At 42.4% G+C, this 19,383-nt stretch overlaps 1 protein-coding gene across 3 annotated transcripts in view; it reads right to left on the reverse strand.

Annotated features, from left to right (window-relative positions):
* The window catches only part of hycc1 (hyccin PI4KA lipid kinase complex subunit 1), a 154,927-nt gene that overhangs the window by 43,508 nt on the left and 92,036 nt on the right, over positions 1-19,383 (reverse strand). For all 3 annotated transcript variants that reach the window (XR_009656788.1, XR_009656789.1, XM_060942611.1), the window contains exon 4: positions 2,764-2,943. Coding sequence is in view for 1 of the 3 variants with exons in the window: in XM_060942611.1 (XP_060798594.1) it covers positions 2,764-2,943 (180 nt within the window). In the remaining 2 variants the exon portion in view is untranslated. The remainder of the gene's footprint in view (positions 1-2,763; positions 2,944-19,383) is intronic.

Genomic DNA, 19,383 nt, shown 5'->3' on the forward strand with positions numbered 1-19,383 from the left:
CCTCAGAGTCAATAACGTCAGGATGATTAAACACCTCATGACACTGTGGATGACGGCCGGCTGGCAGATGACCTACTCTGTTATTCAGAGCGCCAGGGAGATGAGAAGGCAGGGGCGCGAGAATAAAAGGCTCCAGACAGAGACGCAGCGATCCCCCTCCTGGGTTTCCCCCTTCCAAATAACGTGGGCTGATCTATAAAAAAAAAAACTTAATGCTTAAATCTAATCAGCTTCACTTGCGTCTTACTTTAATGTCTGTTCGGCTGAAACCAAGGCGATCTTAATAAAACAAAATCATATTACGGCATACAGAGTCGAGTTACACACCGGTGGCGAGGTGAGGATTTAATATTGAAACTGTGCACATCTGTATTCAGTTCCAGGTTTGCACAAAACAAGAGTGCATTTCACATCATATACGTGATTCTCATCTTTTTCCCAGATCAGCATGAATATACAGTGGTGCTTGAAAGTTTGTGAACCCTTTAGAATTTATATTTCTGCATACAGTAAATATGACCTAAAACATCATCAGATTTTCACACAAATCCTAAAAGTAGATAAAGAGAACCCAGTTAAACAAAAAAAGAGACAAAAATATTATACTTGGCCATTTACTGATTGTGGAAAATGATCCAGTATTACATATCTGTGAGTGGCAAAAGTATGTGAACCTGTAGGATTAGCAGTTAATTTGAAGGTGAAATTAGAGTCAGGTGTTTTCAATCAATGGAATGACAATCAGGTGTGAGTGGGCACCCTGTTTTATTTAAAGAACAGGGATCTATCAAAGTCTGATCTTCACAACACATGTTTGTGGAAGTGTATCATGGCACGAACAAAGGAGATTTCTGAGGACCTCAGAAAAAGCGTTGTTGATGCTCATCAGGCTGGAAAAGGTTACAAAACCATCTCTAAAGAGTTTGGACTCCACCAATCCACAGTCAGACAGATTGTGTACAAATGGAGGAAATTCAAGACCATTGTTACCCTCCCCAGGAGTGGTCGACCAACAAAGATCACTCCAAGAGCAAGGCGTGTAATAGTCAGCAAGGTCACAAAGGACCCCAGGGTAACTTTTTTTTTAAGATATTTTTTGGGCTTTTTTCACCTTTATTGGATAGGACAGTGTAGAGACAGGAAATGAGCAGGGGAAAGAGAGACGGGGAGGGATCGGGAAATGACCTCGGGTCGGAATCGAACCCGGGTCCCCGGATTTATGGTGTGGCGCCTTATCCACCTGAGCCACGACGCCCCCGACCCCAGGGTAACTTCTAAGCAACTGAAGGCCTCTCTCACATTGGCTAATGTTAATGTTCATGAGTCCACCATCAGGAGAACACTGAACAACAATGGTGTGCATGGCTGGTTTGCAAGGAGAAAGCCACTGCTCTCCAAAAAGAACATTGCTGGTCGTCTGCAGTTTGCTAAAGATCACGTGGACAAGCCAGAAGGCTATTGGAAAAATGTTTTGTGGACGGATGAGACCAAAATAGAACTTTTTGGTTTAAATGAGCAGCGTTATGTTTGGAGAAAGGAAAACACTGCATTCCAGCATAAGAAGCTTGTACCATCTGTGAAACATGGTGGTGGTAGTATCATGGTTTGGGCCTGTTTTGCTGCATCTGGGCCAGGACAGCTTGCCATCATTGATGGAACAATGAATTCTGAATTATACCAGTGAATTCTAAAGGAAAATGTCAGGACATCTGTCCATGAACTGAATCTCAAGAGAAGGTGAGTCATGCAATAAGACAATGACCCTAAGCACACAAGTCATTCTACCAAAGAATGGTTAAAGAAGAATAAAGCTAATGTTTTGGAATGGCCAAGTCAAAGTCCTGACCTTAATCCAATCGAAATGTTGTGGAAGGACCTGAAGCGAGCAGTTCATGTGAGGAAACCTGCCAACATCCCAGAGTTGAAGCTGTTCTGTATGGAGGAATGGGCTAAAATTCCTCCAAGCCGGTGTGCAGGACTGATCAACAGTTACCAGAAACGTTGAGTTGCAGTTATTGCTGCACAAGGGGGTCACACCAGATACTGAAAGCAAAGGTTCACATACTTTTCCCACCTCACAGATATGTAATATTGGATAATTTCTAAATAAATAAATAATGACCAAGTATAATATTTTTGTCTCATTTGTTTAACTGGGTTCTCTTTATCTACTTTTATAACTTGTGTGAAAATCTGATGTTGTTTTAGGTCATATTTATGCAGAAATATAGAAAATTCTAAAGGGTTCACAAACTTTCAAGCACCACTGTATAGCACCCTGAAACATTTCTGACAACGAATACTTAGAGGACACATTTTTACTTTATGCATTCAAAGGAACTCTGCATCTTTATTGGAAGTATTACTCATCTTGAGTGCTGGGTTTTGGAGTATTAGTATAAAAAACGCTCACTAGGAAATCCTCCTAGGCCTGTTTAAAGCAAGCAGTAACTGTAGCTGATCGCCGCTGCTCACCTCGTCCATATACCACGTGCATGAAAGACTGCAAATTCAGCGATAGTTTCACTGGTGTTCCTTAATTATTTGCTTTCAAATAAATAGTAAGGACAAGTTTGAATGGCTTAACTAGCTGGAGATATCTGGTTAACCATAACCGTAAATATGAAGGATTAAATAAAGGAATTTGCTTTAAAAAAATCAATTAAAAAAAAAAAAAAGTAGAAACATCATTCCTAGCCAAGTTCATCAGACCAAATACAACGGAGCTGTTCTAACTCCACAATGTGCGCCATCTTTACTGACCAGGTTGTAGATACCCAGCAGAAGAGCCTCGATGCAGCCGCTGTGGTGAGGGTTCCGGCTGGCGCTCACCGACAAGTAACTCCACACCAGCTCGGGCAGGAACTGCAGGGTGAAGCGCTGAAGACGAGCCTCTCCGCTCCGGTAGAACTCAAACAGCTGGTGACATACTGGCTCCAAGAGCTGAGAGAGAGAGAAGGAAATTCTGTCAGTCACACACCACCTGATATGAACAAGGAAAAGCCAAATAAAAATTTTAATTATACATCATACTGCAATGTTGCTTCCAGTTCTGTATTTAGTTTACAACTATAGAGCTATTAAAATAAAACGCATACGGCTTTTTTACTGCATTTTTGTGGCTACTGTCTCATATAGAGGCAACATGCTACAAGAATGAGTGCAGCACACGCATGTGTTCCTATTAAAATGGCTGGTGGTGTATACAATTCGGTTCACCATTCAAAAATAAATGGACTAGACTAAAGAAATCGCTTTCAGACACGTTTATGCTCATTCCCAAGGGAAAGTGCGTTCCTATTTTAAAATATACTCCAGGTTGTCCCCCTTTCCTCGCCTGATGTCGATGTGACGTGCTTCCGAGTTGTTATGGGAAGTTGCTGAAAAGGACTATTGAGACCACTGAGCTCTAGCGCCAGGCCTTTTCCGGGAAATAAGAGTTTGGGTCATGGTGACAGCGTGTGTACGTCAGCCTCAGTTCGGAGGTTTCAGTTTCGAAAACTGTAAGAGTAGAATAATATAAAAGTACAGACGCTTGGTATATTTTACTTCTGTGATTTTTAAATTGTTCATTTTTGGATTACACTTCATTTTCGTGGCTACTGCCTCAAAGTAAACAAGACGACAGTCAGCTATATGCCCCGCCCTATACAGTTAGGTCCCTAAATATTTGGACAAAGGCAACATTTTTCTAATTTTGGTTCTGTACATTACCACAATGAATTGTGAACAAAACAATTCAGATGCAGTTGAAGTTCAGACTTTCAGCTTTAATTCAGTGGGTTGAACAAAATGATTGCATAAAAATGTGAGGAACTAAAGCATTTTTTAAACACAATCCATTTCAGGGGCTCAAAAGTAATTGGACAAATTAAATAATTGTAAATAAAATGTTCATTTCTAATACTTGGTTGAAAACCCTTTGTTGGCAATGACTGCCTGAAGTCTTGAACTCATGGACATCACCAGACGCTGTGTTTCCTCCTTTTTAATGCTCTGCCAGGCCTTTACTGCAGCGGTTTTCAGTTGCTGTTTGTTTGTGGGCCTTTCTGTCAGAAGTTTAGTCTTTAACAAGTGAAATGCATGCTCAATTGGGTTGAGATCAGGTGACTGACTTGGCCATTCAAGAATATTCCACTTCTTTGCTTTAATAAACTCCTGGGTTGCTTTGGCTTTATGTTTTGGGTCATTGTCCATCTGTATTATGAAATGCCGACCAATCAGTTTGGCTGGATTTGAGCACACAGTATGTCTCTGAATACCTCAGAATTCATCCGGCTGCTTCTGGCCTGTGTCACATCATCAATAAACACTAGTGACCCAGTGCCACTGGCAGCCATGCATGCCCAAGCCATCACACTGCCTCCACCATGTTTTACAGATGATGTGGTATGCTTTGGATCATGAGCTGTACCATGCCTTTGCCACACTTTTTTCTTTCCATCATTCTGGTAGAGGTTGATCTTGGTTTCATCTGTCCAAAGAATGTTCTTCCAGAACTGTGCTGGCTTTTTTAGATGTTTTTTAGCAAAGTCCAATCTAGCCTTTTTATTCTTGAGGCTTATGAGTGGCTTGCACTGTGCAGTGAACCCTCTGTATTTACTTTCATGCAGTTTTCTCTTTATGGTAGATTTGGATATTGACACGCCTACCTCCTGGAGAGTGTTGTTCACTTGGTTGGCTGTTGTGAAGGGGTTTCTCTTCACCATGGAAATTATTCTGCGATCATCCACCACTGTTGTCTTCTGTGGGTGTCCAGGTCTTTTTGCATTGATGAGTTCACCAGTGCTTTCTTTCTTTCTCAAGATGTACCAAACTGTAGATTTTGCCACTCCTAATATTGTAGCAATTTCTCGGATGGGCTTTTTCTGTTTTCGCAGCTTAAGGATGGCTTGTTTCACCTGCATGGAGAGCTCCTTTGACCGCATGTTTTCTTCACAGCAAAATCTTCCAAATGCAAGCACCACACCTCAAATCAACTCCAGGCCTTTTATCTGCTTAATTGAGAATGACATAACGAAGGAATTGCCCACACCTGCCCATGAAATAGCCTTTGAGTCAATTGTCCAATTACTTTTGGTCCCTTTAAAAACAGTGTGGCACATGTTAAGGAGCTGAAACTCCTAAACCCTTCATCCAATTTTAATGTGGATTCCCTCAAATGAAAGCTGAAAGTCTGGACTTTATGTCCATTATATAACTATAACTTGAATATGTTTCAGTAAACAGATAAAAAACAAAGTTTGTGTCAGTGTCCAAATATATATAGACCACAGGTGGCTTCTCCAGTGAGGAGAGGGAGGAAGATCCTCCTTAAAAATTCTAAGAATAAAAAGTTGAAATTGTCTTGACCAATTTAATGAATTGCTGTCCTTGAATATTACTATTTTACTGCCAAATACGACATGTACATTATATTCGTTTCTCTGGGTGAAATTACATTAGCACCCCCTATCGCTCGCTATTAGAAATTACTGCACGGAGGATCTTCCTCCCTTCGGCTCCCATTCACTCCGATTCAAACAGTCTCCGGCACTGGCGGCTCGTGGTTAACATAGACTTCAATGAGAGAGAGGAGGAAAATCCTCCTCTAAGAGGGTGGGACTAGCTAAGAGATCTGACAAGTGCTACAAAATATCAACCAATAGGCTGCAGCCCTAGTTGCGCAATGAACCAATAAGTAGAGGCCTTAGCTGCCTGGGGGGAGGGGTTATCTTATCAAACTTAACTTCTAGATCCGGTGACTCGGGCACTTCGGCAGTCAGAGTGAGAACGGCGAGGTGGAAGTGGATTGACTATGTTATAGATATTCTACGAATAAAGTAATGGAAACAGAGGACGTGGTGAATGTTTTGCTTGCAAAACCCTTCCATGGGCTGAGCTACAAACATGGCCGCCAGGTTTGCTTCGTTAAATACGGAAGATTTTGAGAGAATTTTGAAAGAGAAAGATGTGTTGAACACCTGAAAGTAATGTGTACAGCAGCTATAAAAAGTGTACACACCCCGTTAAAATGATAGGTTTTTCAACTATTATCAACTCAACCCGTGCGTGTAACTATAGCCGGTCCAGCAGGTGCGGTCGCACTGGGGCCCGTGACCTTCAACCAAGCATTCCTTCCTCCCTCACTTTTACAAAAGCCAGCCGCTACTGATATAGACCTAACTGTATACCAAGTTTCAAGATATTACAGGGGCATAGCTGGGGTGTCCTGGGGTGTCCGTGACACCCCTTTGTCGGACCATACATTTTTTCAATAGCCACATAAGAATATTAGAAAAGCGCCCACTGTAATTTTTCTAACTTTTTTTTTTTAAACTAGATTGTCACCTCAGCCTCATTAGGGTTTCTATAACCTTACATGGACTTCCTGTGATTTGGGCGCAAAAACCCAGTTCTGCGCAAACACATCATCATGATCGCACTAGAAAGCATGGTCAAGCTGTTGGTGTAACTGCAGTCTTTTTAGTTGCGAATTACGAGTATTTCCTCGTGTTAATAATTCATGTCAAAACAAGCAAAATTTTCCTCCTTCTTTCGATGTAAAGAGAGGTAAGCAATTTATTATATAGTTTTTTTTCCATCAAAGTTGCATTTTGTGGCTTTGAAGCTAAGTTTTAGCGTGCTGTTTCGAGAACACAACAAGAAAATGTGGAAGAAACAGCAATAATGGAAGAGCCGGTTTTCTAAGCTACTTAAAACTAGCAATGGTAATTATTTTTTTGTTACGCATTTTTCATAGCTCTATTCTAGTACCAAGTCAATTTTTTTAAGGATAATACAGACTCAAAACAAGATGCATCATTGCCTTCGGCAGACCAAGAAACACCGGCCCAAGCAGCAGTTGCCAGCGAGTGAGCTTGGTTTGCTTATGCTATGGTCGCTGTTTGGTTTGATAGAATTAGCCCAAAACATTAGTACGGTTAGTAAGCTCAACCATTCCTTTTGGTCGATGTGACCACAATAATTATGTTGTCACGTTTTTCAAGTTCTGCTGCAGGAAACCAACCCTACCTCTTTACACGGACCTCAGCAGCCCATGGCATAAACCCACCAGACCTTTGGTCCAGGTGAGCTAAAAATTAAAATCTCACATTTCTTAGTATCAAAAGGCACATATACATTACTTAAATCAATACATATCCCAACTTTCAACACCACACCACTCAGTTTTCAAGTTCTGCTCTGGGAACAAAACCTACCCCTAAGACTAACCTGAGACACCAAGTCTGAAATTGTTTCTATGGAAACATGAAATTCTCAAATTTCTTAGTATGAAAAGGCACAGCTACATCACCTTGTTAACATGTGTGCCAAGTTTCAAATCCATATCATGAATAGTTTTGGATATATGCTCCGGAAATGAACATTGCTCTTAGAAACCAAGTCAAAATCTATTTATGTAAAAATTTGAAAAATACTTTTTTTCATGACCTATGGTCATGAGCTTTGGGTAATGACCGAAAGAACAAGATCACGGATACAAGCGGCCGAAATGAGTTTCCTTCGCAGGGTGGCTGGGCGCTCCCTTAGAGATAGGGTGAGAAGCAGAGTCACTCGGGAGGAGCTCGGAGTAGAGCCGCTGCTCCTCCACATCGAGAGGAACCAGCTGAGGTAACTCGGGCATCTTTTTCAGATGCCTCCTGGACGCCTCCCTGGGGAGGTGTTCCAGGCATGTCCCCCCGGGAGGAGGCCCCGGGGAAGACCCAGGACACGCTGGAGGGACTATGTCTCTCGGCTGGCCTGGGAACGCCTCGGTGTTCTTCCCGAGGAGCTGACCGAGGTGTCTGGGGAAAGGGAAGTTTGGGCTTCCATGCTTAGACTGCTGCCTCCGCGACCCGGTCCCGGATAAAGCGGAAGACGACGAGACGAGACTTTTTTTCAAAAATCCAAAATAGCAAAAAGGCACCAGTTCACATGTTGCTTGATAGGTATACAAAGTTTCATGAAGATATCTTCAGTATTTTTAAAAAGACATGGGCCGGAAACGAAAACATGACCGGACGTTTCTGTATCCCTCAACAAACTTCGTTTGGGCCGGGGATAATAATATAATACGCTACCGTTCAAAAGTTTGGGGTCACCCAGACAATTTTGTGTTTTCCATGAAAAGTCACACTTTTATTTACCACCATAAGTTGTAAAATGAATAGAAAATATAGTTGAGACATTTTTCTGGCCATTTTGAGCATTTAATCGACCCCACAAATGTGATGCTCCAGAAACTCAATCTGCTCAAAGGAAGGTCAGTTTTATAGCTTCTCTAAAGAGCTCAACTGTTTTCAGCTGTGCTAACATGATTGTACAAGGGTTTTCTAATCATCCATTAGCCTTCTGAGGCAATGAGCAAACACATTGTACCATTAGAACACTGGAGTGAGAGTTGCTGGAAATGGGCCTCTATACACCTATGGAGAACCGACTAGTGGCCTAGTGGTAGCGTGTCCGCCTCTCGATCAGGAGATCGTGAGTTCTATTCACGGTCGGGTCATACCAAAGACCATCATAAAAAATGGTACCTACCGCCATCTGGCAAGGCACGCTGCAATACAGATGTGCATGGGGAGTTAAACTCTCATGGTTACCAGAGGACTAGCCCCCCACTGTAACCCTAGCTATGTAATAGGCGAGAGGCCGAGGGCTATGGAAACGGAGATCGGCGCCGCCCGATGCGCCACATACAGGTTGGGCCTGGTTAGTACTTGAGTGGGAGACTGCCTAGGGATACCAGGTACTGTAAGGCGTGGGAAGGACTTTAACTTTGACTTGATACCTATAGAGATATTGCACCAAAAACCAGACATTTGCAGCTAGAATAGTCATTTACCACATTAGCAATGTATAGAGTGGATTTCTGATTAGTTTAAAGTGATCTTCATTGAAAAGAACAGTGCTTTTCTTTCAAATATAAGGACATTTCAAAGTGACCCCAAACTTTTGGATGGTAGTGTATATGCGCTATATTTACTCTATGGACATGGTACTGTATCAGAACATTTTATTTATAAGCAATAGCCACATGTACCCATAGGGTACCTATTTTTCCCCTATTATTCATTAGCTCACGCTCTCCTCTCACACTAGTCACCCATCAGGAACATGGCCAACACGTGCTTCCTCTGAGACATGTGCATCTTTTCAAACTGTTGCGTCATAAGTAAACACACTCCATGGACAGCGCTATCTACCATCTTCCACATACATGAACTCCATGATCGCTTAGTGTCGCTCTGATTGACGGGGAGAGAAAGTAACACCATCCCCTCCTACCTTAGACAGGATTCAACGTCCTGATATTCTGAAAATAGGCTGAGGTTATTCTGTTGAATCACACGGAAGCTCCGCCTAGTTTTTAAGTAGAAATGGCACTGTATCATCATCATCATCTTTTGGCTGCTCCCAATTAGGGATCGCCACAGCGGATCTTTCGTCTCCATTGCTCCCCGTCTTCAGCATCCTTCTCTACCACACCTGCCACTTTCATGTCCTCTCTCACCACATCCATGTATCTCCTCTTTGGCCTTCCTTGTTTTCATTTGCCTGGCAGCTCCATCCTCAACATTCTCCTTCCAACATGCTCTGTATCTCTTCTCAGGATGTGCCCATACCATCTCAGTCTCATCTCTCTTAGCTTCAGTCCCAAGCTCTCCACATGTGCTGTCCCTCTGATGTGCTCGTTCCTTATCCTGTCCAACCTCCCATCGCAAACCTTAACATCCTCAACTCCGCCACCTCCAACTTTGCCTCCTGTCTCTTTGTTAAGAGTACGGTCTCCAATCCATACACCACAGCTGGTCTCACTACTGTCTTATACAGCTTACCTTTCACTTTTGCTGGGACTTTCCTATCACAAATGACTCCTGAAATCCTTCTCCAACTGCTCCACCCTGCCTGCACTCTCTCTCTCACCTCACTATCGCAGCCCCCATTTTCCTGCACAGTTGACCCCAGGTACTTGAATTCACCAACTTTCTTTACGTCTACTCCTTGCATCTTCACTACACTCTCATCCCCATTCTCACTGATGCACATGTATTCTGTTTTGCTACAGCTCACCTTCATTCCTCTTCGTTCCAATGCATCCCTCCATCTCTCCAAACCCAGCTCAACCTCCTTTCTACTTTCACCACATATCACAATATCATCTGCAAACATCATGTTCTATGGTGACTCTTGCCTCACTTCGTCCGTCAAGCTATCCAGCGCTATGGCAAACAAAAAAGGACTCAAAGCAGATCCTTGATGGAGTCCCACCTAGGGATGTTAACCAATGACCGTTTGACCGATGGTTGACCGAATCAACGTCAACCGGTTAATTTTTTTTTGGTTAAAAAAAAAATCGTTTTGAAGCTGCCGATTTTGGAGCGGAGAACCTGGAATTCTGTGTTGTAAACGCTTGGGGCATGCCATGCGGTGTAAGGACGACAGCTGACAAATCAGAAACACCCATTCAGTCATGTCCCGCCCTCCCGCCCCAGTTGAAGACAGCTGCCACTCGGCGAAAGAAAAGTGTAGACAGGCTTTTTAGCTTACAAATTACTATTCTGTTTTTTTTTTTTATTATTATTAGAAGGCACATGGAGTTTAGTCCTGCCTTGGCCAGTGCATTCTGAAAGTATGTTTCGGTCTGTAGCCAACAATGCATGTTACTGCAGATCATATCTCTCCACACAAACTAAAGGCGCAGATGCCGCCTTTTGGAGGGAAGGGGAGAGAATGAAGTGACAGCGGTGTCTGGAGGGGGAGTGACAAACGCAGCTTTTATGTCTGTGAGTCAAGTCGGTGACGGCTTCAGAGCAACTTCAATACCATGCAGTAATGGCGTGTTGATATTGGTAACGGCGTTATAACGATTGTAGCTAATTAATTAGATTACCCGGCGTTATAACAGCCTTTATTTTAACGCCGTTATTCCCATCACTGAATGTTATGTACTACTTCTAGCACTTGACTTTATTTTCAACGCCATCATGGCCGACTGAAACTGTCTAAGCTGGAGCCATTTGTCCTCCGCTCCAATACAAACCCCTCGACATCAGTGCCGCGTTTGACTAAATGTTTCGCGCTATAGAAAAGGTAATGTGAGTGGAGGGCAGCGACTGGGACTGAATGTGTGGATGCTCGCGGTTAGATTTAGAATAGATTCTAATAATTCCAATTCTAGAATTTTAAACAGGGATGCAAACGGCACGCCTTTTGGCGGATGCTGCCTTTTTCACGGCTGAATCGTGCAGATCCGATTTTTTTTTTTTGGGGGGGGGCCGTTGGAGTGTCTGAATAATTTCATCAGAGTAAATTCTGTATTAAAATTACTAAATAAGCAAATGCTGTTACAGTCCATGAAACATAGGAAGTATGAGAAGAAAACAGTAAATCAGAAAGCTGTGCAGATTTGCGCAGCTTCCGCGAAAACGTGCGCAGCTTTCTGATTTACTGTTTTCTTCTCATACTTCCTATGTTTCATGGACTGTAACGGAATTTGCTTATTTAGTCATTTTAATACAGAATTTACTCTGATGAAATTATTCAGACACTCCAACGCCCCCCCCCCATAGGCGCCAACTTCATGTCAACATTGGGGGGTCAGAATTATGTTCTTGCACCATGACGTCATGACGTCGGCAGTGTATGTAGTTGAATATCAAAGACTCAGCTCTCAGCTGTAAGTCATTTTCATTCATTACTATTCACCGTTGCAAGTGGGAAGCGCCCATTTTAACGATAACTTATGATGCATTAAAAAAATCTCACGACTTTAAACATTGTATGAAAAACAATTTATTCAACAAGCAAATTTAGTTTAATGCAATTTTCTTTGAGATGAATTCGGCAGACAACTGACAAGAATAATGCAAAAAAAAAAAAAAAAGTGCACCATACTCCATAAAAAGGCTTGAGCGCGTTAAACTCATATCTGCATGTAGACTAAGGCTACCTCGTGGCCAACCATTCTTGGGTAGAAACGGCTAAGTACATGAATGTAGTTTCTGTTAAGAGTTAATGGATATGACAAAGTTAATTTTAATCTTACTTACAAACTTTAACAACACATCTCTTTCATGGCCACGGAAATTAACAAGTAGGCAGTAAAACGAAATAAGCAATATAAGGACATGAAAAAAATCATATTCACCCTAATAGCCCATCAGCCCTAAAACTTCGCAAAAACATCACTCCTTCTGTCACAAGTGCTGATAAACTCATTGGTAATTTTTTTCAAATCAATGTGGTCTGTATGTTCCTTGTGTGTGTAAAGAACAGCCAAGTGATTCAGTCTCGGAGCAGTCATGGTGCTCCGCAGGTAGGTCTCATGTCTGCGCAAAGCACTAAAGGACGTGTAAATTTTGCAGAGTGCAACCTGTCAGTCACTCACTGCCAACCATTGGAATATTGCAAGCGGAAAAGGGGGCGGGTCATGTCCGATCATAACATTTTAGGTGACGTTTCTATAGATTACTTATTTTGCATTCAAAGCTAGGCTATTATTTGTTTAGTTGGTTTCAATCATCAGTTAACATGAATTCATCTGTACGGTTTACTACTTTTTCACGTTTCATTATTGGGGTGTTTTTGCCCCCTCAACTTTATCTTTGGGGGGTCAAAAAGGCGCCAGTGCCCCCCCCTAAAAAAAAAAAAATCGGATCTGCACGATTCAGCCGTGAAAAAGGCGGCATCCGCCAAAAGGCGCGCCGTTTGCATCCCTGTTTAAACTCACAGGTTAACCGACTTTAACCGGCTAATGAGGCTCGGTGGTCGGTCAAGATTTCTTAGTTTTCGCCATCCCTAATCCCACCTTCACCTTGAACCATTCAGTCGTTCCAACTGCACACCTCACAGCTGTTTCACTGTTCTCATACATGTCTTGCACCACTCGAATATACTTCTCATTCACTCCACTCTCTCACACAATACGAAATGGCACTGTATAAAATCTAAAAAATCGTGGCTCGTGTGATGGTCATACTGTAACAAATGGTTTCTCGTGTATTCAGTCTTTCCACATGGCAAACAGCAAACCAACACTTCTCTCAGCTATCAGAAATACAAAATGCAAGCATGGATGTTGCTTTGCAAACCCATGCACACATACCAGGCTGCAAATGCCAATAATCTTTCCCTCCCACAGAGCCTTGAGACTAGCAACATAACATGATTCCTCATTTAGATGACTGGTAGCCACAATAAAGGTCACACTAAAGTCTCTTTACACCATTCTGCAATTCCCTAATATCATCTCAGCATGTCGTGATTGTTTTCGCACAGCTTACAACGTGCTACATTTTAGTATCGGAACACATTTAGAGACTCATTAGCACAGACAGTTATTAGTAATGAGATGCGTGTTCACACTTTATTTCCCATTCGTCTCAAAGTCTATTAGGAGTACAGTTTCACAGGATAGGATTTAAAAAAAAAAAAAAAAAAGGTAGCAGACTATGTACCAGTTAACTGAAAGCAGTACTAAACGATACACAACAATGAAAAATATATTCACTACTGGTACTACTGAATAATACAGATATGGTGTATCCTCCTGACCACACACAAGCTCTCGAGAGCATAACATTACTAGTTACAGAAGAACACTATGACACTGCATATGATGTTCGGGAATCAGACACAGTCTCAGCGTTTAAGTCTAGGCTGAAAACACGTCTGTTTAGTCAAGCCTTTTGTTAATGGTGTTTATGAGGTAAAGGTGTAGATCTGGAGGGTCCTGAGACAGTGTTTTGGTAAACTGGGATGTTTGGATGCTGTCAGTCCCCCACTCGCTTGCTCACTCGAGTTTGTTGACGGTGTAGTGGCTGCTGCTTTATGTCCCGGGGCTCCCTCATGCCCGTGTTACCTTCTGGCTCTCCCCTTTTAGTTATGCTGTCATATGCCCCTTTTCCACCAAATCAGTTCCAAGGCTGGTTCGGGGCCAGTGCTTAGTTTGGAACCGGGTTTTCTGTTTCCACTGACAAAGAACTGGCTCTGGGGCCAGAAAAACCGGTTCCAGGCTAGCACCAACTCTCTGCTGGGCCAGAGGAAAGAACCGTTTACGTCAGCGGGGGGGCGGAGTTGTTAAGACCAACAACAATAACAAGACCACGAAAGATCGCCATTTTTAAGCGACAAGAAGCAGCAGCTGTACAAATGCGAAGTCATCCATTATTATTATTATTATTATTATTGTTGTTGCTGCTTCTTCCGTGTTGTTTTTGCTTCGATATTCGCGCCAAGGTTTATGCAAACGTAGCGACGTTACTGACGTATACAGCGATGTAATGACGTATACAGCAACGTAACTGACATATACAGTGACGTAACTGACATGGCTTCCCTTAGCACCGCGAGCTATGGAAAAGCAAGCTGGTTCTCAACTGGCTCGCAAGTTGAACCAGCACCGGCCCCGAACCAGCCCTGGAACTGATTTGGTGGAAAAGAGGCAATAGTTAGTTGCCGGAGTCCCTGCTTGTACTCAGTGCAATATGTATACTGTTCCTACTTATTCAGGTGACATTGAGCATACCTAACAACCTGTGTTTTCTTTCCCTCCCCCCCACCCCAAATCTGTCCCTCTGAGTTACATGGAGTCAACAGGAAATCTTTTGGTGGAGAGGGTGGAGACCTCGACTGGCTATCATAGTCTGCAGGGAATCGGCCATCAGACATTCTGTCGCATGTCCCAGACCCGGTGAAATGTAACTGAATTGTCTTGGCCAGCCCTAAGGGTCCCATCTGCATCCCATCATTGCTGAGGAGTGTGCTCCCATCACCCAGTCAAGCATCCAGCCAGAGCAGGTCATGATATTTTTTAACCATATTAACATGCCATTGTTGTGTATTATGCCTGATGTCAAGACTCTCGTCTCTGCGAGCCTACCACACAGACTTAATACTTGTGTCATTTTTAGGGCATACCTAACAACCTGCGTTTCCCCCAAATCTGTCCCTCTGAGTTACATGTCGGTCCTGGGATCAAGATGCTAACCTCTTCTGCCCCTCGGACCTGCCTGATCCATCCTGATGCCCTGTGTCTGGTTGGAGTCTCATCACATCGCTCCTGTGGAGGACGGCCCCATGTGGACAGTTGAAAGTCACACCTGGAGGACGCTCTGGACTCTTACAGTAATGCTTTTATGGCTGAGGACTACAGTTGTCTTGCTAACTTTAGCACTGCAGTTGTCATGAACAGTTTTGTACTCAAGTTTCCATCAATGAAGAGTTATCACATCAACGAAACTGACTTCATGTTAAAACTGTTAATGTTATAGTCATGCTGTCTGTTGTTGCCCAAATGAGGATGGGTTCCCTTTTGAGTCTGGTTCCTCTCGAGGTTTCTTCCTCATGTCATCTGAGGGAGTTTTTCCTTGCCACAGGCTTGCTCATTGGAGATAGATTAGGGATAAAATTAGCTCATCTTTTAAGTTGTTCAAATTCTGTAAAGCTGCTTTGCGACAATGTTTATTGTTAAAAGCGCTATACAAATAAACTTGATATTTAAAAAAAAAAAGGGGAAATTGTTTTTTCTTTCGATAACATACATTGACACCTTGCCTTCGCCATCTTGCCATCATGAACATGCTAAGCGGAGTACGATTTCTTTACACAGTCAACATCAGGCTTTAAAGGAGAACTGAAGTCATTTTTAAACTTGTTTTATTTCTTAATTAACGTGTTATTCAATTACGTTTTCGGTTTTAGTAACCTTATATTGTGACTCGTATTGGCAACTAATTGCAATTAAATTATTATACTTATCGGCCTGTTCGGTTTTTAGCCATGTTGAATTTAGTTCGTTTGGTCCACGGCAGGCGTCGCTTATCCGCGCGATCTTCACGAGACTTGTGCGAGACTTTGAAATGTGAAGTGTCAGCCGGGTGTCAGTGCCGCCATTTTGAAAACTGTTTTTCAAACGAAGTATTGCACAAAAATGAGTTTAAATGACGATTACTACCTACTTTTTTCAAACTTTCCCGATTGCTATCAAAACAAACAAAACTTCCGGCTTGATTATGTCAGCATTCGAAAAAGAGCGCGTGTCTTTTGACAACATTGGCAGATGTCGGTCACTTTGATTTCCGCTGTACGTTTTACTTCTGTCCTACGATGTCTCGCACAGGTCTCAATGAATCTCGTTTACGGCCATTGCTTTAACATATGGACTGATATTACAGAGCATATTTCAAAACACTCATAACTTGCTATAGCAGCGACAAAATAGCGATCAAAAATGCATTCCTATATTTAATAAAATGAGAGAAATAGAATTGATAATTTAAAAAAAAAAAAACTTGCCTTCAGATCTCCTTTAATACTGTAGAGTTACTGGATAGGTACGTGCTGGTGGAAAACACTCCTAGTCAGTTCAGTTTAAAATCAGATCCCAGCTCTCAAAATTAGGGACTAGCATTCAGCATTTTTCTGATGATCGGAATCAGCACTTGAATTTGTTTCCTTGCCAATAAAAGCTTGTGTGGTTTTTTTTTTTTTGTTTAAATGCATGTGCGTATCTGACACAACCACGATAAGAAACCAACACTTCAGTAGTCTGTCTCTAAGCACCGCCCATAGCGCTACTGGACTGGTGGATCACGTGTCGAGTAAATCCAGTCAAACACGTTTATTGGTGTTTGTGAGAAACGCTGGAATGAAGCAGCAGCAGCGTTCGCTTCCACAGTGAGAGGAAACGCAAGAACATGCAGAGGTTGAATGATGCAGGAGACAAAAAAAAATTAAAAAAAAAAAATTTTAATTCAATGCACTGATAATTTCACTCCTCACTCTCTCCCTCACACGCACCCCTTTAAGATAATGACTGTCATCAGTATAGTGTGTGTGTGTACACAGTTGTTCCAACTATTTTTTTTTTAAAAAGGTTCCAATTTTAACCATTATGTTCCGTTCATGCAAGTTGGGAGTAAAGGCCTTCATACACTGCATACGACAAAACAAGCGAAAAACGCAGAAAATTCTCACACACACACACACACACACACAATGTGCATACTCAATCCACTGCATCTTTTTTTTTTCACGTTTTTTGTCCGTAGCATCCCGAGTGAACGACTGAGTTGTCTAGTAGTCATGAAAAGACAGATAGACATGGTCTCAAGCAAGCAAATAAATAAATAGAATTTTTGGTACACCCATTGTTGGAACGGAGAAGACAACAGGGAGAGTGTTTCATATTCTCGTTCAAAAGTGGAAGTTGAGAGACGGGATCTTGAGCAGCAAGAAAGCAAGCGAGCAAGGAACACTCACGCTGTTGTATTCACAGGCGACATATAACCACTCAGCTCCCAGATGTGTGAGACGCGACCATTTTTCTGGCGGTCATCAGAAAATGCTCACCATGTGATGTGATGTCATTGGTTGATGTGTTTATTCATGGTGCTAAAGCTCGGGGGGGGAGGACGACATGACAAAAGACAAAAACGACCTGGTTGTGAAAAAAGTCGCCTTTTCGCTGCATAACATTTGCATTCTTTTTTGAAAGTATGCATGACAAAAAGATATCAAAAACATACATGAACATGCAAATGAATAGGGGGGGGGGGGGGGGAATACGGAAGCCGAGAGAGGCCCTTCATATAATCCTTTTTTTTTTTTTAATATATATTCACCTTGTTATCCCGAGATAACGACATAATTAATTCAGGATCTCGAGAAAACAACACAACTAATTCGAGATCTCGAGAAAACAAAACCGTTATTCCGAGATCTTGAGAAAACAAAACGATTATTCCGTGATCTCAAGTAAACAGCTGAGAAATGGTTCATTCAGGTGCGCCAAGAGACTTGTGATATGCTGACTTTGGGGCTATTTCTCATTCTGTACAGACGCAACTTTGGTCATTAGAATGTCTGGAATAGTCGATCACCTAATAAGGCAATATTTTGATCAGGGGTTGACACAGGGAGAGATTGCATTAAGTCTTTTAATAAGGGATAATTTCAAAATTAGTCCATGGCACCTCCGCAAAAGACTGGCCCGGCTTCGTCTCTACCGACGGAGACACAGTGATCCAGCTGAGATCATGAAATAATTGTTTTGTTTTCTCGAGATCTTGAATTAGTTGTGTTGTTTTTCTCGAGATCCTGAATTAATTATGTCGTTATCTCGGTATAACAAGGTGAATAAAAAAAGATTATATGAAGGGCCTCTCGCAGCTTCCGTAAGAGAACAAAAAAACACAAAAATCCCTCCCGTGGTGTGTAAAGGCCATAAGAGTTGAATTATTGTACATTTTCAAGCTAGAAAAATCAAATTTATGGTAAATTAATATCATCGCCAAATATCTGCAAACATTGTCCTTGATTAATAGTAAATCAATATCAGTATCGGCCCAGGAAGAAAAACAAGAGTGCTCCGAGAGCACAATATCCCCCGCTGGCAACTCTGCCATAACTCTGGTAAAACGCGACTGAATTGAACGAAATTACAAATACGCATATTACCGATATATAATAAAAGATCCTGCCAAGTTTCATGAAATTCGTCCAAAAATTGAGAGTTGATTTGAGAAGGAGAGTACCCTTCCCGGGACGGATGGACGGACAGACGTTGCGACGAAATAATCCCCCTGCGGACCTTTCAGCCAGCGGGGGATAAAAAGTCAACCCTTCGTCAAAATATCCGTGACGCTCCGGCACCACAGTTGGATCGAACCCTTTCCAAGCTATTTTCTCCCTTTTTGCTTGTGTGCGCGATCCAACTTTAAAACGCTAGAATTTTACTTGCGGTCGAGACGTGTCGTGTCCAGTTTGGCAAAACTTGTGGTTTTCAGAACCATCTATGGAGCACTTGCATGTGACGTCACAGCCGATCCAGATTGTGACAGACGCCATCTTGTCGGTCAAACGCCATATTTCCGCCTTCTACTTCTACCTTTTCTTCTGGAAAACCCTACTATATACAATTCTACTACAACGGTTGCGGCTACAAGATCTCCCTACCTGTGCACGTTTATGTTTTTTGTGTGTATTTTTGCGTGTTGTTCGTCTGTACCGGACTTCAATATCCACTACAACCGTATGGACTTACTGGACATTGGTTTCCAGCAGAAAGTGACTGTTTGTAGCGATTTCCATCGCATGCACAACATTCCGGACGAGATAGTGAGACCAGCGGGGTCTCCGTGGATTGTTATCGGAAGCAAAGCGAAGGAGGCGTCGGGAGAGGAAGCAAAAGCGAGGCTGCAGGCAGAGCCGGCCTGTTGACTAAGCTCAGAAAACAGCCACTCAAATCTCCACTGCTAAGCCTCTATCTCTCCAACGCCAGATCCATGTAAACAAGACGGACGATTTGGAATTACAGCTGGAATTACCTTATTCTATTCTATAATCGGCTGGTCAGTGCTATACTCAATACTTAAGTGACTTACCCATCCAATGAGG

The sequence above is a fragment of the Neoarius graeffei genome, chromosome 16 (assembly GCF_027579695.1).
Source record: "Neoarius graeffei isolate fNeoGra1 chromosome 16, fNeoGra1.pri, whole genome shotgun sequence".
Classification (NCBI taxonomy): Eukaryota; Metazoa; Chordata; class Actinopteri; order Siluriformes; family Ariidae; genus Neoarius; species Neoarius graeffei.